Raw genomic sequence first — 14,045 nt, 5'->3', positions numbered from 1 at the left:
ACTTTTCTCTTGGGTTTATTCCTTCAATCTCAACTGGGCTTTGGTGTCTTTGTTGATTCCTCTAGAATTCCCTTCAAAACTATGTATTAGCTTCCCTTGAATTGGGCTACTCAGAGCCTAAGGCCTCAGCATTTGCACACACACACACACACACACACACACACACACACACACACACACACACGCATACACACACACACACATACACACGCATACACACACATACACACGCATACACACACATACACACGCATACACACACATACACACGTACACACACACACACACACACACACACACACACACACACACACACACGGCACATGAAGTACCTGAAGTTCCCGGTTGTGATTCTCACACAGTAACTGCAGGAACCTGAGGATGGGACGCATGATGGTGATGGCCGGGCTCATGGTAACTTCCTCCGCAGACTTTTCCTCCGCACTTCCTGCTTCCTGTCCCGGGCACATTGTGTCTATTTCCGGGTCCATCTCTCTTCTGTACACACAGTATGCTTTGGATGTGGCTGAAGACGCTTCTGTTAACTGCCCTTTCATTCCTTCTCTCAAATGCAGCGACGAGTCTCTCACTGAAAGACAAGCAGTGGTTCTATTTCTGAACTAATTTTCTTTTCTTCTCTTTCATTCTTTTTCCTTTTCTGACTAAAGGAAAATAAAAACCCAACAGCCATAGGGATTCGAATTTTCCACAACTGAATTTTAAAATTACCTAACAAGAGGCTCAACAGTTTCCTGAAAGGAAGGTGAGTAACAACTAAGGAGCTAACACAGTGACCAGAAGGAAAGGTCTCAATACGTAGCCAATTTCAGAATTTTCTGACGTATAAGAGTATATCTCAAAGACACATAAGCACATGTAAAACAAGTACAAGTGGCTTTACAAGTGATGTGCCAAGGGGCTGGAGAGGTGGCATGTTAGTTGCTTTTCGTTGCTCTGATAAAACACCATGAATAAAAGTAACTTGGGGAGACAAGGGTTTATGTCATCTTACAACTCTCTGATTTATCCGTAAGGGGAGTCAGGGCAGGAACTCAAGGCAGGAACCTGGAGGCAGGAACTGAAGTAGAGGCATGGAGGAAAGCTGCTTATCAGCTTGCTCATCCCACTTTCTTATGTGACCCAACAGAGGCACCATCCACAATAGTTTTGGCCCTCCCACATCTGTCACTGATGAGGACAATGCCCCCACAGGCTTGTCTGCAGGCCAATCTTATGGGGACATCTTCCCAATTAACATGCCCTCTTCCCAGTTATATCTAGCAATATATTAACAAAAACCAGTACAGAGTGCTTAGTGGTTAAGAACCTTGCTGCTCTTCCAGAGGACTGAGTTCAGTTCCCAGCAACCACGTTAGGCTGTAGCTCCAGTTGCAGGGGACCAGACACCATCTTCTGGCCTCTGCAGAACTCACACACATGTGGAACACACAGAACACAATGTATCAAGAAACGTGTGTGCACACTCAAGAATTCCTACAGATCTCATGGGAAAATGATAAACTATAAAGTGATAACATCTCTACAGTATTTAACTGACAATAATTTGGTTATTTCAAATATAAACACTATAAATTCCATCCTCGGAGTTTAATTTCTGTGCTTAAAAAGTTTTAGACGGTTTTCTTTACTGCACAGAAGAGTGAACTCAAAGGTCTTTCACATTGCCAGTTGCGCCACACCAATTAAACTCCAATTTAGTTTGGTCCTGCAGGGCTATTTTAGGGTCAGCCCCATGACCAAAATCCTCTATAGATGGAAGCCCACACTGGAAACACAAGGGGTAATTAAACCCTGAGAATCGAGACAACGTCAAAGCTACATGAGATTCTTCGTTTCATTATTTCCTTCCCCAACAACATTCCCTCGGGTACCCAGGAAGGTCCTCACCTCTCATCCGAGGGCCCAGGGCCATGACGTCACTGTCCTCTTCTCTCTTCTTGCTCCCTAAGTCTATGGTGTTGACGGTCACCGTGGATCTGATCTCTTTCTGAGCAGCCTTCATCCGATCATAAAGGACTTTGAAAAATTTCTCTGACTTTTTTTGTTCGTGCAACTGCTGGTAGAAAGAATACTGCAGAGAAAGCAGAGTTTAAAGTCTCAGTCCCGGAGGCAAGAAAATGGTGCTTTATTCTGAAATCAGCAGAGGCCATATAGATAAAAGCACACAGTGTGCTGTGCTTTCCCCCACCAAAATATACCGGCTTTCCATCTCTCATTCCATTTAATGCGCAGTAATAATACTTTCCACTATACTAATAACAATGGCTAGAGTTTACTTAGTACCTTCCACTAAAATGTAGCATATTTTATATTCTATTTGATATATCTTTCCTTCATGTATTAATTGTAATAGTATAGTGAATTATCATATTAAGTAATTTTTTTGGTCTGATGGTATAATAAAGCCATGCATTGGTCCAATACACATTTATCAAATTTATTTACTAAATTTATTTATTATGCATTGGGCACTATATTGTTGCTAGAGACAAAACAAAAAGAGAAAGTGGACATATTCCTACCCACATGAGTTTGTAACCCAGCATGAGCCATGCCACACTTTTATGAGTGTCCTGTATAAGTGATGGCTCCCTGTTACATGAGAAAGATATTTTCTCTTGTGTCTAACTGATTGTAAATTTAATTTAGGTTGTGTTACCATGACAACCTCACTCATGGGAACCCACTGGTAAATGGGTATTAAGTTGTTTTGCTACTTCATAAATTATGATCCTTCTCATGCAGTTTATGGGGAAACAAGCTGCAAATAAGCTCTAGTTTATCATCAATAATGATGCAGAAAGCATTTAAGATCAAATGTGTGGCAAAAATGTACCTTGGTGAGATGGGGAAATACTGAGCTGTGGTTACGAGTCACACTGTCTACTTAATGACATTATAGAAGAATCCAGAGGGCTGATAGGAGATAGCAGAAGAATATATTCCAGAAGAGATATAATTTAAGTGGGTGGAGAAATTTTAAGGTATCAATAGCAAGATATTGATATAAAAATGATACCTATAGGAGAAAGACAATAAAGATCAAGAAAGATGACAGCCCTCTGGTAACAGAGAGAGGGCGGTTTCTGTAAACGTACTAAGAAATCAGTGTGAAGAAGCACTCCAAGGCCCACATGATTTCCTACTTAAGTGGGACCAGCCACACACAGGCAGGTTGGGAGATCTGACGGTTACTGACATGTTTTCCTTCAGGAACAACTGGAGCCAGGCCCACTAACTCAGATGAGGCTCTGCCCAGCTCACCATGTTTATGTATGCAGCATACACACACAGTGAGTTTTACACAGCCTTCCCTGTCAGCATCATGTCTGTTAGGGGATACTCCTAAACAAGGGGCTAGCAACCTTGTACAGAAGCAGGATGGGGAAAAAAAGCCCTCAGTAACCATGGCAACTGCACTGGAATAGTCAAGCTGGTGCCTACGGCTTGCAGGATACAGGCAGCATCCACAGACCTCTGTGGTCCCACAAATTAAGTTCTAATTTTTTTAATATAGTGTGGCTGGGAGGTGAAGCGAGGAGGTGACAAGTTGGTTACTGAGGAAGTCTGGGGAACGTTGAAGCTCTATTAAGACAAAGTTTGTAGTCAGGGGGTCCATTCACACCTACCCTATCATGGATACTTTCAGTGTGATGGGTGGAGTGTTCTCACTCCGTGCACATTATATTGATAAGAAGAAACGAGATGCTGTGAGGCAGAGGGATTTGCCACATGTTACATAAGCCACGTGCTACAGCAGTGGATGTAAAACTATTTACATGTAAATCAAGCTCTACAGTGCAGAACAATGTTGGGGAAGGGATGAACATGTGTGTTTCACGAGCTAATCAGATGTCACAGCACTATGGACAACAGGGAGTGTCAGAGGACACCGAGGCTTTCTGCAGGAGCCAAAAGCAAAGGATATGGAGGAAGTATGTTTTAAAGGAAGAATCTGCCTGTGGGGGAGGAGAAGATGGGAGCAATAGAGGGCAGAGGTAAAGTTATGAAATAAAAACTAGTATGTTAGCTTCCTTTCCAGTGGCTAGGATAAATCACCCTGCCCAGAGAAGCTTGGAAGAGATGGGGCTCATTTGCTCACGGTTCTAGGTTAGAGATAACCATAGCAAGAAAGCTGCAGAAGCAGGAGTTTGAGGGACTTGGGCATAGAATATCCGTAATCAGTAATGAATCAAATAGGATTGTTCTCAGCTTGCCTTCCCCACTCTTGTATGCTTCAGATCCCCTGCCTAGGGAATGGTGCCGCTCACAGTGGGCAGATCCTTCCCCCTCAATCAGCACAGTCAAGACACTTTCCCACAGCCATATCCACCTGCGAATCTTATCCAGACCAATCCTCGCTGAGACTTTTTCCAGGTGGCTCTAGATTATGTTGGGTTGGTAAGTGTCCCACTGAGAAAGACCAAGGCTTACACACAGGATGGTCAGCCACTGTCCCTCCTAGGGTTACAGATTCATTGTGGCTAGGGATGCAGAATATGGAGCCAGACAGCAGAGGATAAATCCCAGCTCTGTCTCTAAGAAGCCATGAGAGCTTAGATCTGCCTGTTTCTCCTTTGATAATCTAGGGATAATACACACTATATCATAGGTTGTTTGAAGAGCAGCCAAACTAATGTATGTAAGAATAGTTTCCAGTACTCAAGAGCCACCAGCCCTCATCTAATCAGGTACATCGGGCACAAGAAGTAACTCACGTAGAAAGGAGGGGATTCACTCTGGTTCAGAGTAACAGCGGCTAGACAGCTCAACTGGGAAGAGAAACACTGCTCACTAAAGACCATGAAGCTCAGGGCTGGAGAGATGACTCAGTGGTTAGGAGCACGCATTGCTCTTACAGAGGATCCGAGTTCAGGTCTTAGCCTCCACATGGAGGCTCACAATCCCCTATAAGCTCATGACTGAGAAATGTCCTCTGTAAATTCATACACCTGAACACCCAGTCCCCCAGCTAAGCACTGATGCTTGTAAGGAACTTTAGAATTTGAAGCCTTACTGGAGAAAGAATGGCATGAGGTCGGGAGACTCTGAGGGTCTATAGGCCCCCTCACCCCACCTCCAGTTTGCTCTGTCTTCCTGTGTGAGGATGGACATGTGACCTCTCAGCTTCCTGTTCTATCTGCTTGCTATCATGCCTTCTCGCCCTGACTATTATGGACTCTCCCTTGGGAGCCGTGAGCTCTTCCTTCTGTGAGTTGCTTTGGTCATGGCATCTATCACAGCAACAGAAAGTGACACAGGGAAGTGACATAGGGAGGGACACATCTGAGTCACTAAAGGGAGAGGCAGATTTGACTGGTCTGATCTAGACTTCCTAAAGCCACAGCACACAGCTGACATCTGGGGACAGGATCATGTACCTAAATCAGAAACCAAAACAGCAGAAGCTAGGAAATGAAGTCTTGTTAATCTATGAGAGGATTGTGATATGCAGATTTGTGCTGTCTCTTCAATGGGTCTGTGTGAGTTTTGTTTTATCTGTTTGTTCTGATGGTGCATAAGAGATTGAACCCATGGCCTCAGAAATCCCACAGACATGCTTACGGCTGAGCTATGATAGAGACCAGCTTTCATTAAGTTCATCAGACTGGCCTTGAGCTTGCTCTGTAGCTCAGGCTTGAATGTGTGGTCTTCTGTATCAGCCTCCTGAATAGCAGGGATTACAGGCTTGTATAACCAGCCCACTGTGTGTGTGTGTGTGTGTGTGTGTGTGTGTGTGTGTTTGTGTATGTGTATGTGTGTGTATGAGTGTGCATGTGTTTCTGTATGTGTGTGTGTATGTCTGTGTATGTGTGTGTGTGTGTGTGTGTGTATGTGTGTGTGTGTTTGTATGTGTGTTTTGGATGGCTATATAGGACCACAAAAATAAAAAGTAGGGTATCACTCCACACATACAATAAAAAAAATTGAAGATTAACTGGAGAGACACAGTATAAGGCAGACAGTAAAGCAAAGGAACAGAGAGAAGGTGCCAATCCAGACAGCGTTGCTGTGAGGCTCACCAGGGAGCAGGAGCCACATGCTCAGCTAGATGAGAAGGCTTCTTCAAGACCAATCAATCTCTCATAAGCATATCTACCACGGAGCAGTTATTGTGCACTAGAGACTTCCAAACACCAGCAGCACAGAGAGGAAGATGTGCTCCAAACCTTCAAGGATTTGTCATTGACTCGTGGAATCTGGGCCACACCTGGAGGGGCACCGTGACATGACCAAGACACCCCAGAGGATCTGCAGGCCACAGCAAGGTCATGAAGCATCTAGCAGGTAGTTCTGCCCAATGGCAAGGGTCTGGAAACAGTTCTGAGCAGAGCCACTGAGAAGCAGAGCAACCAGCCTGACATCCCGGGAACTACAGAGAGAGAGCAAAGGAGGGGGCAGGCAGGGGGAGAGAGAAGAAGAACCTGCTGATGAGGAACCTGCATTGGGAAGAAGTTCACAGTCTCCAGCAGGGGTCTGGCTCTCCTGGAGGGAGAGATTTGAAACAGGTGTATAACATAAATATTATTTAAAATGTCGTGGGAGGCAACAGAGAGAATGTTAGAGAACAGACTCTGGGAAACATGCTCACGGGAGTGAGCAGTGAATCACAGTGAAAGATTCGAGGGGTCTGTGAGGAAGGCTGGAGAAGCAGAGATTGAAGGGATAGGGATGAGAGATGTCAGAGGAGCAAAAACACCCAGGTTTGCCATCCAGGGATGGCCAGCGGGGAGTCAGGGTGATCAGTTACAGCCCAGAGTGACTTTTACGTTTTGGTCAGACAACCAGAAGGCAGAGTGACAGTCTCGGGGAGAAGCAGTGCATGGGGAGAGGAGCCGTGGTGAGGCAGGAGGCTGGAAGGGGAGCCAGAGAGAGAAGAGTTCCAGGATCCAGGTAATGAAGGTTCCAGAAGGACAAAAGCTTTCCCAGTGATCAGTGCCACAGAAACACAGGGTGAATAAGACTAAGGAATGGACCTTGGGAATGGTGTACAGGCATTCATAATTGTGGCCTATGGCCCCCTGGTGTTGGATAGCTTCATCCAGACAAGTGAGGCTTGCCCAGCATCCATGAGAGGATGAAGTGATGCCGGGGCTGACCCTCTGTGGTTCTGGGAACTCTAAAAAGTGCAGTCGTGTGACAATTGCTAGAGACACCAGTTCAAGGCCAGAGCATACTGGTGTCTTTTTGCTGCCTGGGAGGCCTTTGTCCCCAAAGCTCCTGAGGTCACACAGGTATCTCACACTTCAAAGCTCCTGCTATTGACTATATGTGGTGACAAGCTAAGGCAAAATGCCCCAGCTCTGCATCTGACTGGGCTTCTGTCTGCCCTGAGTGGGGGGTGAATGGGGTTGGGAATTTCTAGCCAGCTGCAGCTATGCATTGCCTCCACTGGCAGTGCCTCACTAGCAGTGAGCCAAAAAGCTCAGAAGTGCTCTCTGGGAACAGTCTCCAGAGCTCACACTGTTGGGCACAGGTGTGCTGGCAGGACAGGGTCAGACCCTTGGTGTGTATGTGGGCACAATGCTCAGTGCCATGGCGGGCTGGCTCTTGCTGCAATGCATGGTGAGCTTCCAAGGATGCTCTGTCTAGAGGAAGCGGGAAGCCCTGTCATTTCAGGGGCGCATCAAATAAGCTCTAACAGAAATGTGATGGGGAGGTGAGGAGGGGGACGGTTTGCTTGTTGCTGGGGGAGGGGCTGCCCACAAGGAGAAGCTGAGAGACCACTTTCCCTTGGTTTCTTCAACAAGCCAGGAAGAAACAGGAAAGACAGAGAGTCAGAGGTCAGAGAGGACCACCAAAAAACCCACATCATCTGGACACAACAGGACCAGAGCACTGGAGCTCGCAGGAGTTGTGGCAGGCAATCAAGTCAGCGAATGTCCCTGCATGGAGTGGGAAGGGGCTTGCAGCCCTCAGCCCTGGCTGGGGCTCTACAGATGTGTTCTGGGGTCTGAGGCAAGGAGAATCAGTTTTCTTTAAGGGGATTAACCTACTCTTGGTAAGTTAACCATGGTCCAGCAGATGGCTCGGCACCCAGGAGTATCTGGGTAGCATGAATTGGTGTCCAGAGTTTATTAGGATTGGGGGGAGGGAGGCAGGAAGTTGGGGGAAGAGTGGGGAGGTGGGGTAGAAGTGTGAAGAGTTAAGGAGGGTGGTAAATGTTAACAAAATACATTGTATGAAATTCTCAAAAAACAAAACTCATCTTCTGAAAAGTAGCAGTGACAACTGGAACACCTGGGGTGACAGAAAAGTACCTGGGTCTGTGTGTTTCCTCCTTCCAGCAAGGCAATGCCAAGCAAAATGCCCTCGGAAAAGATCCTGTCGTTTTTGGTGTTCACAATGACATCGATGACAAGTTCGGATGCTCCTTCTTTGTCCAGCAAACACTGGATATCGGACATTGAAATGCCCGTCTTATCTGAATCCTGTCCAGAGAAGCCTCCTGTGGCCAGGGAAAAACAAACAAACAAGAAATATCAACCTTTATCACAGACATTGTTTTTAATAGCAAACAGTGTTTTCAAGCTCTTAAAATATGACAGGAAAGTTCACTTACAAATGTAAGTCATTAAGCATGGAAATCTTAAAGAGATGTCCAACAGGTAGATAACTCAACATCACTAAATATTTCTCTATATTTGTCTATATTTCTAAATATTAAATATTGTAGCCCAGAAAGAGCAGCAGAGATGGCTCCGCAGTTAAGAGCACTGGCTACTCCTGTAGAGGACCTGGGTTTGCTTCCCAGCTCCCACACAGTGGCTCACAACCCTCTGTAACTGCAGTTCCCAGGAATACAATGCCCTCTTCTGACCTCTAAGGGGACAAAACACACGTGGTGTACAGACATGCATGCAGGCACTAACACATATGCATAAAATAAAAAAAATAAATCTTTATAAAATACCCTATGAAAGGAAACTAGCATTTTGTCTGTAATGTTTGAACTGAGGAACTGACACAAATTGTTTGAAGTACAAGGCCAATCCACTATAATGCTCAGATTTGTGGATTCGTGAACCCCAAACCACACAAAGGTTTTCACTGGTGTTTTAAGTGAATATTTTCCATGTTGCACTTAAGGAAGACAGACATGTAGCCCTGTCAGGAAGACATGCCATAGAACCCTGAAACGGGGAAAACGAGAGACCTCACCTCCCACTTGTGCTGTCTTGGCATAGGCTCCTGAGAGAGGTCCATTCACACTAACGCTATGATCACCCTTGAAGTACCGATTCAGGAGGATTCGCCGTAATGTGCTACCCTAGAGGCAAAGGAGACCCGTCGTCATTTTTATAAATAAAAGCGGAGAGTGTCAACATGCTAAATGCATCTATACCCAATATAAAATACATGAGAACATTTTATACCAAATTAGTATCTTCTGAGGTAATTATAAATGCACCCCAATAACAACAATAAATTCTTTTATAATAAGTGAAGTAGTGTGAGGGATGATGAGGTTCCTAGAATCCACTGTGGAGATGATCCCCTATCCCCAAACCCATCAAGCTGTACACATTAAATATGGGCTGACTGGAGAGCCGTGGAGCTGGCTCAGTGGGTAAAGGAGCTTGCCACCAAGCCTGAACACCTGACTTCAATCCTGGGATGCACTTGGTGGAAGAAAGACCTGACTCCTACAGGGTGTCTTCTGAATTCCACATGTGTGCTGTGACATGCACATGTGACATGCACATGCAATGTGAATATCGTAAACTAGTTAAATATTTTTACATATATTTAGAGGCCAATGAGCTGTGTCAGGAGTAAAAGCACTTGAAGCCAGGCTTGACCACTGAATTCCATCTGTGGGACGTACGTGGTAGAAGAAGTGAATCAGCTCTTAGTCACGCACTGTGTCATGCATGTGAGACACACACACACACACACACACAGAGACACACAGAGACACTAAACCAATGTGATAAATGTAAGTTTGCTCAATGGGAAAAGCTGTCGCCCTAGTATTGAGCAAAATATCAGTAGTGCCTAGAGAAGATAGCAGACACCCTAGGAGTTGAATGCGGCCTTAGAGAGACTAATCACAAAGAAGTGAGATCTGGGCACACAGGCGTGACCCAAACAATTAAACCGGGTAAAATATAGTGAATTACACTCAGACTCTGAGACTCTGGACTTTATTGAGAAGAGAGGGAATAAAGAACAGCATATTTCTTTAGAAATAGATTTTTTAAAGATCTTGCCTTCCGCACTTTACTACTAGGAGGAGGAAGAGATGGGGGTGGGGATGTGAAGGAGGGGAGAAAAATAAAATACCATGTTTCTCTCATATATGGAGTCTAGAATCAAAATATATGCATACATAATACATCTACATGCATGTGCATATGTGTAACATGAAGATGAGGCTATGTTGGGAGGGAGAGGAGACAGTAGGAAGGGGCATACTGTGTGGGAATATGAACAAAGTATAATATAAATGCATACAAGATGTCATATGAGACCCATTATTTTCTGTGCTAACTAGAGCTTACTTTAAATGGTATATATAACTTTTGCTTGCATTAGCTCTGCTCCTAAGGAGGTACCCCAGGTTCCAGAGAGTGAACCCCGGCTTGAATGACTGACTGCAGACACACATCTCACAGGTGACAAGCAGGGGGTTCAGTCCTCTGACCTCAAACCCAGGCATGTCTGGGTGCCCCCACCCTTCTCTGTGCTTTCCATGTGCCCAGCTTCTGATCTCACACACCCTCCTCGGTGCCGTGACACAGTGCTCCAGCCATTCTGTCTCTAGCTCACTCTGTGTTCTTTGGTTATTCTGTCTCCAGTTCCTAAGTGTTTGCCTGGGGTCATGTGCTGGGCTCCTGCCCCCCCCCCAAGCTTTCCTCTTCCCGTCTGCTGCTCTTCCTTGGTTGCACACTCGGGCCTGGCAGCCCACCATTCCTCCTCCAGCCCCACCTTGCACACCTAAGCGTCCTGTTAGACTCCTTCCCTCTCTCTCTTAGGTTGCACTGGCACAAGAAACTGAAACACCCCTTCTCTCTTGAACCTGTTTTCCCTTCCATATCAACCCATCGTAATAAAATTTCAATCACCCTGGCTGCTCACTGGGGACTCAGCTTCAACCACGTTGACAATGGCTTCTGAATCCTACCTTTTTCATGGAAGCCTCTAGGTTCCTCTGACGCTATTTTTAAACCAAATGAAGATATGTTTTCTACATTTTCCTGTTTGCTTAAGGACAAGGCCTGCCTTCCCTCTGCAGACTCCATGCTCCTGGGAAGCCTACTCCTTCAGGCACCATCCTACATGAAGAAGGCAGAAGCTTCCTGGCTGTCAACTGGATAGGATTTAGAATCGCCTTGGCAACGCACCTCAGGGAGTACCCTGGAGAGTTTAACTCCAGAAAGTTTAGCTGGGAAAGGAAGACATGCCCCCCTCCCCATGGGAGAGGCACAATCTTATGGATTGCAGTCTCAGAATTAATAAACAGGAAAATGCGCGTTCATCTCTCTTTGCTTCTTGCCTGTAACGGGATGCCTCACACTGGAATACCACAGCTGCCCTGCCACGACAGGCTGAGAGTGAGAGAAATAAACCCTCCCATCCTTCAGCACCTTTTGCCCAGTGTTTTGTCAAAGTGATGAGAAAAGTAACCAACAGCACACCATCCACCAGTTTATAGTGAGGTGCTACGGAAGACTTCACGCAAGGGAAGCCAATTCCAGCAGGCTATGCAAGACACACACACACAATGACACACAGTGCAAGACACACAAACAATCACACACAGTGCAACACACACACATACACACAAATAAATCTTCTTAAAAATTACCTGTGGTGGTTTGAATAGGAATGATCCCCACAGACTCATGAGTTTGAATGCTTGGCCCACAAGGGGCAGCTCCATTAGGAGGTGTGGCCTTGGAGTAGGTGTGGCCTTGTTGGAGGAAGTGTGTCACTGTGGAGGCAGACTTTGATGTCTCCTACACTACTTAAGACTTGCCAATACAACACACAGTCTCCCTGCTGCCTACAGATCAAGATGTAGAACTCTCAGCTTCTCCAGCACTGTGTCTGTCTGCATGCCACCGTGCTTCCCACCATGATGATAATGGACTGAACCTCTGAAGCTGGAAGCCAGCTCTATTTAAATGTTTTGCTTTATAAGAGCCGCTTTGGTCATGGTATCTCTTCACAGTAATAAAACCCTGAAACTAAGTACCAGGAGTGGGATATTGCTGTAATAGGCCTGACCATGCTTTTGTTTGGAGGAATGTGGACTCTGGAACTTTGGATTAGAAACGCAGTTGAATGCTTAAAGTGGGATGTTGTGGGCCATCCTAGTGGGAACATGGAGTACAGTAGTCCTAAGTGTTATTTGAACCATGGGAGCCTGGCTCAAAAAATTTCAGGCAATAAGAATATCAATATGTGACCTAGAGGTGGTACTTGTGATATTTGGACAAAAACTGTGGCTGATTTTTGTCCTTGTCCAGAAAGCCTGTTTGAGGCTGTGTTGAAGAATTTGGGATTGGTTGCGTTGGAAGAGGAATTTTTTTAAAAGCCTAGTATTGACTCTGTCGTATGGTATTAGTATTCATGCATATGGAAATCTATAATGAAGAGGGGTGGGCTGAGCAAGGAGAAATACAGAATTACAGTTTGAGGAGAATGGGGGCACCAGGAAGTGGAATGGAGCTAAGTTGTGGCTCAAGAAGATAAATAGACTAAAGAAAAAGTGGATAAATGGAATGGTGACCTCAGGGCAGGACCCCACCCAGCTCTGCTTCCAACTTGGAAAAGCAATTAAAGAAAAGCCTTTAACCCCAGCACTCAGAAGGCATAGGCAGGAAAATCTCTGATTTTAAGGCCAGCCCGAGCTACAGAGTGGATTTCAGGACAGCCAAGCTTAGGCAATGAAGGAAACCATCCAATCTAGAAAGCTGATGAAGATGTAATTGAATGAAGAGCCATGTTCCAGCCCCAGCAAGCAGCAGAACACTGGCAGCTTTGGCCACATCGTTCTGGCTTTAGAATCAAGGATAGAAGAAAGGGGTTGTGGAATCTCCTTCCATGCTAAGGAAAGCCACTGAAGGCAGATGTGTGGCACAGATGCCCCTGCATGAAGGCCTAGAGAGACCATTATGTGAAGCTGTGAAGGTGAAGCCTGGATTGCCTTGAAGCCCCCAAGATGATGGTGATGGCGATATGGGATACCTGCCAAGGAAAGCTGCCAATGGAGTAGAACCAACCCAAGAGAAAGAACTGTTTGCAGTCAACAAAGCTGAAAGGAGTTGGAAATCAGAAGAGCACTTTGGCATCAGACGTGGAGATGCAGAGTTTAAAGTTGCCAAGGTCATTTTTGATCTTGCTTCCCCACAGAAGTAAAAATTTTTGTCTAAGATACTGAGAAGAGTGGGAGGAAAGATCAGCTGCCTCCAAATCCTAACGTTTGCACTGCTAATCACTGTGACTAAGCATGGGAAAGCCAGCCCAAAGCACATACTTACACTACTATGGAAAATAGGCTCCATTATTTCCAAGAAAGTGAAAAAAATTCTATCTTGGTTAGATGGCTAGTTTTCAGCTAAGACAATCGTATCTACTGAAGAGTGGCAGACTGCCATATTGGCACACCACGGGTGCTAGCAGATGGCTGGTGTCATTTATGAAGTTCCGGTCCCAGAAACCAGAGGCAAGTGCTGTGCCACAGTCAGCAGAGGGTCACCCGTGGTCTGTCCTCTCTGAGATGAGATGGTGTCAGTAGTGTGGGATATGTCCCTAAGTCACTTTAAGTCAGGTAGAATAATTATACAACCTGTCAGAAATTCCAGTCAGGCTTGTTAAATCATTTCTGAGCTGTGAGTGCCACAGCAGAAATTGAGAACAGGACCAAATGAACAAAATGGCATTCTGAAAATAATTCCACAGGGATGAGATGTATGAATTCTGGGCTGGGTCTTCTTAGCCGCAGTGACTTCCGTCCTCAGGCCTCCCACAGAAGGTGCTGGGTAGACCCACTAGTGAGGTTGTGCTCTGTGGTC

General features: G+C 45.6%; 1 protein-coding gene across 1 annotated transcript in view; it reads right to left on the bottom strand.

The window, feature by feature from the left end:
• The window catches only part of Itpr2 (inositol 1,4,5-trisphosphate receptor type 2), a 404,943-nt gene that overhangs the window by 130,160 nt on the left and 260,738 nt on the right, over positions 1-14,045 (bottom strand). Inside the window, exons 38-41 of the mRNA XM_085839778.1 lie at positions 9,184-9,292; positions 8,283-8,470; positions 1,909-2,092; positions 333-589 (exon numbers count right to left, since the gene is read on the bottom strand). Of these exons, the coding sequence (XP_085695904.1) occupies positions 333-589; positions 1,909-2,092; positions 8,283-8,470; positions 9,184-9,292 (738 nt within the window). The remainder of the gene's footprint in view (positions 1-332; positions 590-1,908; positions 2,093-8,282; positions 8,471-9,183; positions 9,293-14,045) is intronic.

The sequence above is a fragment of the Mus caroli genome, unplaced genomic scaffold (genome assembly GCF_978045245.1).
Source record: "Mus caroli unplaced genomic scaffold, Mus_caroli_1 scaffold_7, whole genome shotgun sequence".
Taxonomy (NCBI): Eukaryota; Metazoa; Chordata; class Mammalia; order Rodentia; family Muridae; genus Mus; species Mus caroli.
This window is presented reverse-complemented; position numbering and strand designations above follow the sequence as displayed.